Raw genomic sequence first — 13,602 nt, 5'->3', positions numbered from 1 at the left:
ATTTTCTAGTCACACATCATTAACTTACAGTCTGATGTAAATCGAAATGTCAATTTTCAATTTCATGAGCTCTACTTTTAGTTTTTTAACTTAAATTTGAAGAAATATTTTTAAAAATCTGCATTCTTCTTGTGTTACTTTTAAGACATAAACAAGGAATGTGGTCTTGATTCCATGTAGAAACTAAACTAATAAATGCAAATCTCTGACATTTTGCAGGACGTGTTTGCTTTTTTAACTTCACCCAAAACCCTGTCCCAGTGTTATAGACACACTGTCCAGAGTCCTGTAGGCTTCAAGAATATCACACCAACCTGAACCAGTGAAGAACTGATTCACACTCACAAAATAGGAATTATTACTTATATAGATGTATTTTCAGATTGTGTGACATGCTTCTGTGTGATGAAACAATTTTAGATTTTTTTCTTTCTGTTTTTTTAATAAATTTTTTTACTTGAATTCTGCTCTTTGGCATTTTGCTGCAAAGACCCAATGTGGTTTAGATATCTGCCTCACGGATGGGCCGTTGGTCTGCCTTCCAGACTCAGTGGATGCCCAGAAGGCAGATACAAAGCTGGGGTTTGATTCATTGAAATTGTCCATTAAGAAGAAGAGAGGTGCTTCCTTAGAAAAGCAGTTTTTCACTTTTTTCCTGTTTCATTCGTGCCTCATAGATTTAGATTGAAAAACACTTTTAAATGTCACTTTTTAAAATTTGCACACTTGTATTGCAGTTCTGGTGCAAGCCTAAATTGAAAGACCTGTCATGCTGATGTGCTGTTGACTGGTGAATAAAGACATAACCTGTGTGAAAGAATGGACAGAAGAAGGTGAGCTATGTGGGAAGACGGAAAAAGTTGTTATTTTGTCAAAACTGTCGGAACCTTTCATAAATCCGTTTGCACTTCTTGCTCAGGTATAAAACGGTTTACTTTCCAACAGACAGATTTTTTTAGGTTGTCAGAGCAGAGTTTGGAAATGTTTTTGTTGCAGTTTCTTGGTGTGTTTTGATTTGCTGACTACATGAGCTTTATATTCCCCCATCTCCTGCTCTGGGTATAAATATAAGTTGATGTCGTGCTGCTTTGATGTGTCCTCGTGCTCTCAGATAGTCAGGTGAGTGCTGAACACATATCTTTTTATTCTGGTGTTTGTACATAAAGCAGTACCAGAAACATTTATTTCAGGTCAAGATGTCCAAGATTGATTCTGATATTTAACATTTAATTATATTTTCCTTTAAAACAACAAAGCACAGCGCTGCTGAATAAAATTAAAAATTAAGCTGAAAATTGTATGTCCTCTTTTTGTTGTTGGGTTGTTTGGGTTTTTTGTGAAATATAACTTTTTTTTTTTTTTTTTTTTTTTTTTTACCTTTTTCTTGTGTTGCCAACCACACTTTGCAGTCTTCCTCAAAATAAGGTCTATCTGTCATACATCTTGAAGTCGTAGTTGCTGAAAACCATATTTCCTGTGGAATTACTCCCCCCTTGAATCATTTCTCCCTCGAAGTACCTGAGAAAAAGAAGACTGTGGCAAGGAGGAGGTTCTGCATACACTTCTCCGGTAAGCACAAATCGTACTGTTTTACAATAAATTTTCAAAAGTTATTTAATTGGACTCAATGCAGAGTGAGATGTTCAGAGCATATTTTAAAAACTTTGCGATGATGGCAACACTCAGTCAACAAGGATGTACAGTCAGTCCAAATATTTCAAATCAAAATTTTATCAAAAGCAGCATATACACAGATACACAGATACACAGACACCAAAAACAGAGAGGGCATCTCGTTAGGATGAAGGGCCCAGAAATCTTTGGGAAGCTATTTAAGATGATAATTTTGAGATTTATCAAAGGTGACGATTTCATACTACAGTGCATTTAACTTTGATATGTTAATATATGCATGCAGTTTAAAAACGCACACACTAAAACATTTGGCACTATTAAAGCTTACGATCACGATGAGGTAAATCAAATGGTGACAGAGAGGTCCTGTTGCACAGCGGGACGTGTGTGGCCGAGCTCTCTCTTTTTATAGACCTGAGCCCATTTCAGTTTCAGAGATTTTATCTTCTCATTTGTAGGGTCAATACATAACATATAAAATATTAATGTTTTTTTTTTTTTAATGTATTTAAATGTATTTAACATTTATTTATTTAAAAGTATACAAAACAGATTGAAAAAATCTTGTTCTTTACTTTTTGTGAAGTGAGGACTCTTCAGGCCATTATAATGACTCTGTTTTTTTTAAACAATTGTGCCCTCAGGGACTGAAGCATTCAGTTGGACTTTTTTGTCCTAGTGTTCATGTAATAAATGATTAAAGTTCATTTCTACCTCACTCTCAGTCTTTTAGCGTCAGAATGACATCCTCCGTCATTTACTGCACGTTAGTGGCACCAAGTACATCGAGACGTTCATAATGTTTATTAAACACGTTTTATTTATGTGTTGGCTAAATGTATGTGTGTGTGTGTGTGTGTGTGTTTGGTTTGGAAATGATTTTGGCGTGTTGTATTACATTAGATGTTTTTTTTTTTTTTTAATGACTAACATAACCCAGAGCATGTTCTTTGTTCTATCAATATGAGGTGTGTTGTTGTGGAACTTGTAAACTTGTATACAGCGTTGGACGTATGGATGAGGAGAGTTACAAGAGTTATTAATAAAAAAAGGCACAAAGGTGAAAACTCCTCTCCAGACTTTTGTAAAAGCTGCAGCCATCTTGTTAGCTGAAACCAGGAAATAACAGTGCAGTAGTAAAGAGTGTATTACCACTTTGAAAGGCTTAGAGCATCTTTCTAATAACACATTTCATTCTGCTCTTCTATCTTAGTCTGATTTATTGCTAACTGACCAATAGAACTGCTGAAATCACAAGTTATATGCTAGCTAGCGAAACGGGAGGATCGACTTAAAAGCCCTGTGTTAACTGAACATGAAATCACATGAAATTTACAGTCGATGTTTAAAATGTAGTGCAGTTTCTATAAATCAGGGTATGCCTCATACAAATATTCTCTTCAAGGCATTAATATTTTAAAAAATAGTCATATTTACATCTTACATATGCAATATGCAATACTGGTTTCTGCATACTAAATCATGTATTAATCTTGTAATCATTATATAATATTCTAATAATTGCTGAGCTATGGAATAGTGTCAGCCGGCAGGAATCAGGAATACAAACACTTCAGCATTTGCAATTTTCCACATCTGTTATATACATATGTGTGTGTGCGTGTGTGTGTGTGTGTGCGTGTGTGTGTGTGTGTGTGTGTGTGTGCTATCTAGTGCCGTGATGAGGCTATCAGTGCTATTGTGCAAAAACTAGAGCTTTAGTCATGACAATAATATTCTGTGTAGGCCTACTTCCTTTTCCTCCGTTCATTTTAGATCTGTTTATCTGCATCACACCTCTTGGTCTGAAGGTTGAGAGGAACAAGAAAACCCACTCTGATAGAAAACTGAAATAAAGATGATTGATGTCTTGAGATAACGAGTCTGTTATAATAGAATCTGACTTTCTGATGATATGTGAAAGGGTTGACTAAAATTTTGACCAGTTAGTCATTTATGTGAAAAAGACCTGACTTAAGATTTTATTAGTGTTTTTTATTTTTTTTTAAATTCAGCCTGCTCTATGAGGCAGGCAGAGAATAAAAGCGCACTGGATTTATTTCCAGTCTCCCATTCACATATTAAAACATCATCTGACATTCAGTTATTAAGTCTGTTTTTACTGTCAAGTGTGTTTCAGACAAATTCATGTGAACGCAAAGATGGGAACTTTGCAAACAAAAGGAGATGCTAAATCATTGTACTTACTGATACTAATACAAATGATTAACCCTTCACCAGTCTCGCTGATTTCAATGTATCAATGTAATTGAGAAGTTTTATTTCAGATATGGGAGTATGAGAGTAGTAAACCCACACATTCATAGTAGTACCAGTATGAGGCATCTGCAACTTTCCATGCTATAATGTGGCCGAATGAAATATCCAGACAGGAAATAGCAAATATGAAGCATCATATCTCTTATATTTAGTGTGGGGTTATGACTAAAATTCTCCTCACTTTGACAAAACAGATGCAGACTATCATGGTCCTCTCCAGGTAAGATGAAGCTGAAAAAGAAAACAAGAATGAAAGGTGACACTGAGAAGCCACAAACCTGCTGCTCTTACTTTCTACTGAATTCCTGTTGTTGTGGGTGTGCATTTGCATCAGACATTCAGTATGTGCGCTGTTTTGGCTCATTGTACAGACGCTTCCCTTCAGTCTGATACAATAATTGAAAGAAAGGATCAGACCCCCCAAAAATGTGCGTACTTTATTTCCGTGTTGATTGTAAACATTACTTGCTTCACTGAAAAATATGTCATTTCGATAAGAGTCCTGTGCCAACGTAATTTATTAAGATTTATTCCAGTGGTATTTCTGGAAATATGGAAGAAATTAAAACCAAAGATATGTCTTAGAAATTTAAATACCGAGGCACTGACTGTATTAAACATTCTCAGGAGAAAGCTTGTGAAAAATCAAGCATGCCTATAAAAACTGACTCATTTTCCCAGTAACTTATCATGATGCTGTCTTTTGACCCAAACTGAACATGCAGAACTTGCAGAAGGGGAAAGAATATATTTAACAAGATGTTCATCTTTGAGACTGGGTTTTAACACTGTAGGGGCTTTTGGCACAAGTTCACCCACTTGAAAGGAGTACAGAGAAGAACAGAAAGACAGAAGATGTCAAAACTCAAGCATGCTGCTAGGTTGTAGAGTAACTTAATTAATCGCAACTTAAATAGACAACATATATGTGACTTGGTATGTAAATCCTGGTGGTTCAATTCCCAGCTCCTCTTGTCCAAGTATCCTTGGTTAAGTACTGAACCCTGAGTTGTCCCCAGTGCAGCTGCATGAGTGTGCGTGACTGTTACCTTAAAAGTGCTTAGGCCTAAAAAAGAGTGTGTGAAAGAGGCTTGACTAAAGGATACCAGTCTATTCACTGGTATCACGACTGTCCTACATGGTCCACAAACTGGACAAGTGTCTGAATTTTGCCACTTAGTGTGTCCACTCTATGCAAAAATATAACCAAAGTGATTTATGTCATAAGAAACAACAACACACATCCATACATTATACTTAGTAAAAGTGAACACTGGCGGGCCAGTACTACATAGCAAGTCATTTTATTCTTAGTCAGCAAATTCCATTAAAATGCTCCAAAAAGCACCAACAACACAAAAGAATAGGTTCAGTGACTCAAATTTAGCTCTTACTTTAATTTTTAACAAAACCAGATGAAGTACAGTTCCATAACAACTTCTGTAACCATCTATTTAATGCTGTTTACAGAGGTTATGGTGATTGACTCACTTTCACACAGAAACACTGACACAGAACTGTCAGTGGTTCTGTGTATTTCTCCACTTACCAGATTTGTTTACACATTCAGCTATAGGGCATAGTGATATAACACACAAAAGCCATATATGTTGGCTGTTCATACAAGAGGCAAAAAAAATCAATTCTGGAGTTGACAGAAAATAACAAGAGAGAGGGGGTGAAAACCATCAACACTGAACTTTAAAGGGTAGACCAATATTCAATATTTCCAGGTGTGTGTTATTGTAACCATGACCATGTAACCAAGCTACGGACTTTAAAAAGGTTTAAATTAAATAAACAAAGGGTGAAATGAATGACGGTATTTTTCAACATTGATTTGAAACAGTTTTTAAAAAAACGTTCAGACATTTGCTGAGTATCACGTAGTGAAGTGCTGCTCCAGGAAAAATATTGTCTGATTTGAAAAACGCAGGTCCCATTGCTTGCAGGTGATATGTCACCATGCAGCATGAACAGTAGAGAAAGTAGAACAGCTTCCCACTCGCTCTGTAGACTTCTTTGTTGATGCTATCTGTGTGTGTGTGTGTGTGTGTGTGTGTGTGTGTGTGTGTGTGTGTGAGAGAGACAGAGAGAGCGAGAGAGCGAGCACCTGCGAACAACCACAGCCTGCTGCAGGAAAGACTTTACATACTTGAGCCTTTAATGTGTTCATGGCTGTATTAAATGCTTGATTCTCATTGCCTGGAGACTTTTCACACAAGCACACGCTTCTGAGATTACATTCAAACTTTTTTGCTTTTCTATGTGTTCCTACTTAATGCAGAATCAAAAGGTAGAAATACAATAAAAATGTATCATTTTGTGGCACAAAAGGTGTCAAAATCCCTGAAGTATCGTCCAAGTAGGAAGATTGTCAGCAATCTTTTACTCTGACTTGTTTATTCCAGGGTTTTTAGCAAACAGTTGAATAACCTAGAGACAGGATTTGTTGTAATATTATTAATTGAATTTAACTTAATTATTTTTAACTTCAATTCAATTCAATTCAATTCAATTTTATTTATATAGCGCCAAATCACAACAAATGTCGCCTCAAGGCGCTTCATAGATACAGAGAAAAGCCCAACAATCATATGACCCCCTATGAGCAAGCACTTTGGCGACAGTGGGAAGGAAAAACTCCCTTTTAACAGGAAGAAACCTCCGGCAGAACCAGGCTCAGGGAGGGGCGGCCATCTGCTGCGACCGGTTGGGGTGAGAGAAGGAAGACAGGATAAAAGACATGCTGTGGAAGAGAGACAGAGATTAATAACAGATACGATTCAATACAGAGAGGTCTGTTAACACATAGTGAGTGAGAAAGGTGACTGGAAAGGAACAACTCAATGCATCATGGGAATCCCCCGGCAGCCTACATCTATTGCAGCATAACTAAGGGAGGATTCAGGGTCACCTGGTCCAGCCCTAACTATATGCTTTAGCAAAAAGGAAAGTTTTAAGCCTAATCTTAAAAGTAGAGATAGTGTCTGTCTCCCGAATCCAAACTGGAAGCTGGTTCCACAGAAGAGGGGCCTGAAAACTGAAGGCTCTCCCTCCCATTCTACTTTTAAATACTCTAGGAACAACAAGTAGGCCTGCAGAGCGAGAGCGAAGTGCTCTAATAGGGTGATATGGTACTACAAGGTCATTAAGATAAGATGGGGCCTGATTATTTAAGACCTTGTATGTGAGGAGCAGGATTTTGAATTCAATTCTGGATTTAACAGGAAGCCAATGAAGGGAAGCCAAAACAGGAGAAATATGCTCTCTCTTTCTAGTCCCTGTCAGTACTCTTGCTGCAGCATTTTGGATTAACTGAAGGCTTTTCAGTGAGTTTTTTGGACATCCTGATAATAATGAATTGCAGTAGTCCAGCCTGGAAGTAATAAATGCATGAACTAGTTTTTCAGCGTCACTCTGAGACAGGATATTTCTAATTTTAGAGATGTTACGCAAATGGAAGAACGCAGTCTTACATATTTGTTTAATATGTGCGTTGAAGGACATATCCTGGTCAAAAATGACTCCAAGGTTCCTCACAGTGTTACTGGAGGCCAAGGTAATGCCATCCAAAGTAAGAATCTGGTTAGATACCATATTTCTAAGCTTTTCAGCGCCGAGTACAATGACCTCAGTTTTATCTGAGTTAAGAAGCAGAAAGTTAGTGGCCATCCAAGTCTTTATGTCTTTAAGACATTCCTGCAGTTTAACTAATTGGTGTGTGTTCTCTGGCTTCATGGACAGATAGAGCTGGGTGTCATCTGCATAGCAGTGAAAATGTATGCTATGTCTTCTAATGATGCTGCCTAGGGGAAGCATGTATAATGTAAACAGAATTGGTCCTAGCACTGAACCCTGTGGAACTCCATAATTAACCTCAGTGTGTGAAGAGGACTCTCCATTTACATGCACAAATTGGAGTCTATTAGATAGATATGATACAAACCACTGCAGTGCAATACCTGTAATACCTACAGCATGTTCTAATCGCTCTAATAGGATATTATGGTCAACAGTATCGAATGCTGCACTAAGGTCAAGAAGGACAAGCACAGAGATGAGTCCACTGTCAGAGGCCATAAGAAGATCATTTGTAACCTTCACTAAAGCTGTTTCTGTGCTGTGATGAACTCTGAAACCTGACTGAAACTCTTCAAATAAACCATTCCTCTGCAGATGATCTGTTAGCTGTTTGACAACTACTCTTTCAAGGATTTAACAGTCTCTGTTAAATATAACTGAGCACACCCATATGGAAAAGATATATATAAATCTTATAAAGTTTGTATCTGTCTTGTATGAAACTTGTATGAAAAGCATACAAGAGTGAAAACACATATAAGATCCCTTGAAAAATTATATAATGAAACTTGTATGTTTTGGATACTTACTAAAACAATATATGAAAGTAATGAGAAAGTGGCCACTTTCATGAGTAAATCATGTAAGCCTTACATGATTTATATATGATTTACTCATGAAAGTGGCCACTTTCATGAGTAAATCATATATGTTTTTACTATTTCTTTTCCATATGGGCAGGCACGTACACACAGTGTGTTTATGTGTAGGTCCTCCTAAAGTTGTCTCATGTCCTCTACCAGAGGTCTGACATTTTCTCTTTAAAATCAAGTCTAATAAAAATGGAACTTACTCATGAAGTAGCTTAGCTTTTTTGAGGATTGCTATAATTACATTTCATTTCACTTTTGACTGTGGTTACTCAATATATGTAAGTGGTACTTGTAACACTTAATGTATCAAACTATCTCAGAAATTCAAAGCATTTCGGCATGTAGTCATGTTCAAGACAGTCTAGTGAAGTTCAGTCAGAATGAAATGTGATTGAAAACAGCCTGGTTGTTGATGCCTGATGGCTGGTCTGAGTATTTTATCTGATCCAGTTCTTTACATGCAGCAGTTTTGGTTAAAATGATTCTTCACCTCACAGTGGAGCTTTAGAACAAAAGAGATATCTGTAGTCTAAGACAGTGGAGTCTGTCAATGGGGGAAGAGACTGTGGCATGTGTCTCTGAAAATACAAGACTGGCAGAGCCTGTAAATCTGTAAATCTGATGTGTAAATCTGTAAATCTAATTTTGTTGAACATCTGATGTCGTTAAACATCAGATGTTCAACAAAATTAGAAGCCAGAAATAAGCACAAGACTCACAAATGGTAGGAGCGCTATGGAGTTCCCTCCTGTGCATGGATGTCACAGACTAGAGACAAGGGACAACCATGGGAGAGTCCAGTACCCACTGAAAATTTGGTTGATTTTGTGCCAAGCATGAGGGCCCAGCTCTCACTTTGATCATAGAAGTATGTAAGTGGATGATTAAGTGGCCGTGATACCTCTAATTTGGTATTCTTCTTGACTATCAGAACCAACCAGGGCTCCAGTCTGCACCTCCACAAAACACTGAAGAGGCATGCCCACTAAATAAGCTCCAGAGTATCCAGAGCCTTTGGTAACTTGGGATGACTCTCATCCAAATGTGGCTCCTTTTCACAAGGGGATTTCTTACCTATCCCAGTGACCTTTTTCAGTTTAACTGACGTGGCTTCCCACAATTCTTTAGGTTGTACTTCCTCCAGCAAGGAAGTTGCAGACTTCCAACACTTGCCTGAGATACAGGTGAAATTCTTCTGAATGTCAGAGTTAAAGACCATATGGACAGGGGACTCTGTCAGACCTCACTACTTTGCAGGTCTGACTGGCAGCTGTGCCTGCCAGTTGGATGCAACTCAGTTGGCAACTCAGTTGAAAGTTCTGCTCCTCTCTTTAGCTGAGTGTCCAAGATATAAGACCTCATATAACAAAGTCAGTGACTGACAGGAACTCTTTACCAACTCATCCCACTGCACCTACAATAATTTGATATTTAAGCTTCTTAGTGTATCATATCATATTTTGATTTATCGAGGTGTCATTTTTGTATTTTATATTTAATGGGCTGCTGCAACACAATACCTTCCTAACTTCTGAGGTAAATTCCCTATCCTAAACCCATTCCAGGATCTGACACAAAGACTCCAAAGGTATTCTGAACTGCTTTGGGGTGCATAAGCACAGGCAGACATCAGAGGCTTTCCCTCTGGAAGTTGAAGTCACATTGAGGTAATCCTCTTGCTGGCTGTGCTCAGCTGGCTGCTTGTAAAAATGCCCACACACAGGAGCAACCCTTTCTTTGGGAGTTTGATTTGTTAAATTTAGAGGTGAGAGCAGCATAATCTTCATTCATTCATTTTCATTACTGCCTGTTTTGTTACTTTGACCTACGTATTCTCTTCTATTTCACATTTTTGCTTGTGCTACTCATCTTTACTATTGCTTTGACAAATATGTGCACATATTAAACTGGACAATCGGCTGTAGGCCTCCTGGACCAAAAATATCAGAGCAAATTTTTCTGTCCCAGTCCAGACCTGTCCCACTGCTGTGTGCTAAAAAGTCTCCAGGGCACCTTTGCACGGTCTGACACTTGGGTCCTGTTAGCTTGGGGTGACTCCTGCCTCTGTGGAAATGGTGATCATGTTTTGACATCATGGGCATCTGTCTCCTGATGCTGCTGATCCAGCTGAGTATATAGATGTGTAATTGACTGATTTCCTGTCCTCTAGGAACTTTCTCATTGAGATGAGCAAGGCTTATCATTGGTTGTGTAGTGATCTTGTTTCAACCAAACAGCCATACTGCTCAGTATTGTTCCCACTTTGCTGTAGTCTTTGTATTTCTAGTGTTGATATTATATTTCCTTTGTTGATGTTATAGCACTCACCTTCCACGTGCTTCTTGATCAGTGTGGACGTTGGTATTCTGCTCATCCAAAGTTCCTATATGCTTTGCATGTAACCTCTCCTGTTGTAAACAGTCCTTATAGTAGCACTCCATCAATTCCATGTTCTCTGTCCTTGTCAGTGTTTCTTATTCCAGTAGTCTATTTTCATTAATATGACCTGGTTCCCCAACATTTGTTGCAGAACTTGTTAAGCTGGGCATTGCCCAAGCCAGAATGGTGTAAGTCATATGACTGCCGTTAGAATCATGACACATTCTAAAAATGATTAAATAATAAATAGTGTTTTACATAGCTATTAAAAAAACTTTGGTGGTTTGAGTTCTTTGAGTTCTGAAGAAGTTCCAAGCACTTTGAATCTTTGATCACTCAAACTTAAACAAAACCCAGCTTCTTAGCATCTTATTAGGATGCTTGCAACTAAAGAAAAGAATCCACACCTAATATTTAACAATGGGAGTGCAGTGATTTAAAACTTGTTCAGACCTGCAGTTTTCTTTCACTGTTATTATGTGTTAATTCTACAGATAATAGCCAGAGTTTGTTTATATATCAGTATGTCTCCCAGATATATTAAATTAAAGGAACATTTTGTAACACACTTCACTTATTTGTAGCATTTGAATCTACCCTCGTGGAGTAGAGAAAATGACAAAACTTCAATGATAAAATGTGGTTTTTAAAGTCTTTCTAGTGAGGCATTAATGTGTCTTCTGTGTCTTAAGAAATGCCAGAGACTTCTGATGAGTACATGAAATTTGGACAGCAAAAAGTCGAACGCCAACTTGACAGCATCAAACAGATGGCAGAGCCACCCATGTCTGTGTTTCATCAAAATTCAGATGCAGTGTGGAAGTAAATGAAACCATATTCAGTAACTTCAGTTACTAAATATTTAAAGCCTACGCAACATAAACAATACAAAGATGACATTTCAAACTTTGAAACTAGGAAACGTGATTTGTCTTGTGTCAGTGTTTAAATTGTGCACAGCGTCAAAGCTTTTTGGAAAGAAGGATTTATGAAATTGATTATTATAGTGTCTGTGAAAATAAGCTTAAAATAAACAAGAGAAAGTTTAATGATGTTTTATTATTATCAAAAATCTGCATTTTTTATGTTCCAGTTGGGAGCTGTAGGAGTTGGTTAAACTGTATACACTGGATATAATGTTAGATAATGTTTATTTTAAAAAGTTATATGTTTCTTTATTATAATTATTTTTAAATTATTGTTGCATGAACTTTCAGAAAAAAGCAGAAAAAATGTTAATGCACATGTATGATTAATTTCTGACATCTCAGGCAAGTCCAGAGTGCCGGCTCAAATTTGGATCTAAAACTGTGAGTTGAGTTTGTTATTTGCCTAATAAATAAGAATAATTTTTAGTTTAAACTCATTTCTGACAAATTACTATTTGTGTTTTCTTGTTTTTATGACAGGTGGTCTAATGAATTTATTAAGCACACTAACATTTATAATAATACACACAAATTTCAGTCAGTAAAGTTGAAAGACTGACTTCTTAGACAGTTTGTAAAATTACCAAAAAAGGAAGCTCTATGATTTCTCAGATAATTCCAGAAGCCACCAACAGGAGCACAATACAACAAATCAGGTTCAGCGAGTCTAGTTAGCTGAGATGAAGCAAAGTGATGGCACTCAGTCATCAAGGAAAGTAGGGAAACCTCAAAAAACTGATGATTTAAAATCAGCTGATGAGGCTACAGGGGTGCTTGGGCCTAATCTAGTTGAAAACTTCACGCCCTGCTGCATACTGCCCTGCTGGTCAGGGAAATTACAGAAAATAACAATGAAAATAAACACATTTTACTAGTCTGTACCTGTGATTATTTCTACTGTAAAATCCCAGATTTGTCCAGTTGGACAATTCCAATTCCAGAGCTTGGATTCATTGGAATAACCCTAAAACCCCTATATGAAAAGAACCTAATGAGAATTTCATTTTTCATTAAAAATATAACATTTACATATATATCTGCAATTATAAGAGTGTTGATTGTACAAATGATGATATCTCAGAATGCACTCATCCTGATACATGACACACAAAAAAAGAGGATTTAACTACATTTTTTTATGTCACGTGATTAAATAGTGTATGCAGGACATTAGTCATTCGCTATAATTCACAGAAACAAATGGGCAACAGTTTGTTACAAATATTTGTTAGTAAACAAATATTTGTAACATTGGATTTGTAATATTGGAGACTCTTTTTCTCCAATTGATCTTTCTGAGTTAACTTCAATAATTACTTCCTCCAAACCATCAACGTGTCTTTTAGACCCCATTCCTACAAAACTGCTCAAAGAAGTCCTGCCATTGATTAATTCTTCGATCTTATATATGATCAACCTATCTCTAATAATCGGCTATGTACCACAGGCCTTCAAGGTGGCTGCAGTTAAACCTTTACTCAAAAAGTCATCTCTAGACCCAGCAGTCTTAGCTAATTATAGGCCAATCTCCAACCTTCCTTTCATATCAAAAATCCTTGAAAGAGTAGTTGTCAAACAGCTAACAGATCATCTGCAGAGGAATGGTTTATTTGAAGAGTTTCAGTCAGGTTTCAGAGTTCATCACAGCACAGAAACAGCTTTAGTGAAGGTTACAAATGATCTTCTTATGGCCTCTGACAGTGGACTCATCTCTGTGCTTGTCCTTCTTGACCTTAGTGCAGCATTCGATACTGTTGACCATAATATCCTATTAGAGCGATTAGAACATGCTGTAGGTATTACAGGTATTGCACTGCAGTGGTTTGTATCATATCTATCTAATAGACTCCAATTTGTGCATGTAAATGGAGAGTCCTCTTCACACACTGAGGTTAATTATGGAGTTCCACAGGGTTCAGTGC

At 37.2% G+C, this 13,602-nt stretch overlaps 1 protein-coding gene across 1 annotated transcript in view; it reads left to right on the top strand.

Annotated features, from left to right (window-relative positions):
• Positions 1–509: 509 nt before the first annotated feature.
• foxp3b (forkhead box P3b) overlaps positions 510–13,602 on the top strand; it is a 28,479-nt gene continuing 15,386 nt past the window's right edge. The window contains exons 1-4 of the mRNA XM_085145102.1: positions 510–1,119; positions 1,410–1,569; positions 11,444–11,565; positions 12,023–12,061. Of these exons, the coding sequence (XP_085001228.1) occupies positions 11,446–11,565; positions 12,023–12,061 (159 nt within the window). The 5' untranslated portion in view covers positions 510–1,119; positions 1,410–1,569; positions 11,444–11,445. The remainder of the gene's footprint in view (positions 1,120–1,409; positions 1,570–11,443; positions 11,566–12,022; positions 12,062–13,602) is intronic.

This window comes from Neolamprologus multifasciatus, chromosome 20 (genome assembly GCF_963576455.1).
Source record: "Neolamprologus multifasciatus chromosome 20, fNeoMul1.2, whole genome shotgun sequence".
Classification (NCBI taxonomy): Eukaryota; Metazoa; Chordata; class Actinopteri; order Cichliformes; family Cichlidae; genus Neolamprologus; species Neolamprologus multifasciatus.
The sequence above is the reverse complement of the archived record's forward strand: the minus strand, read 5'-3'. Positions and strand labels throughout refer to the sequence as shown.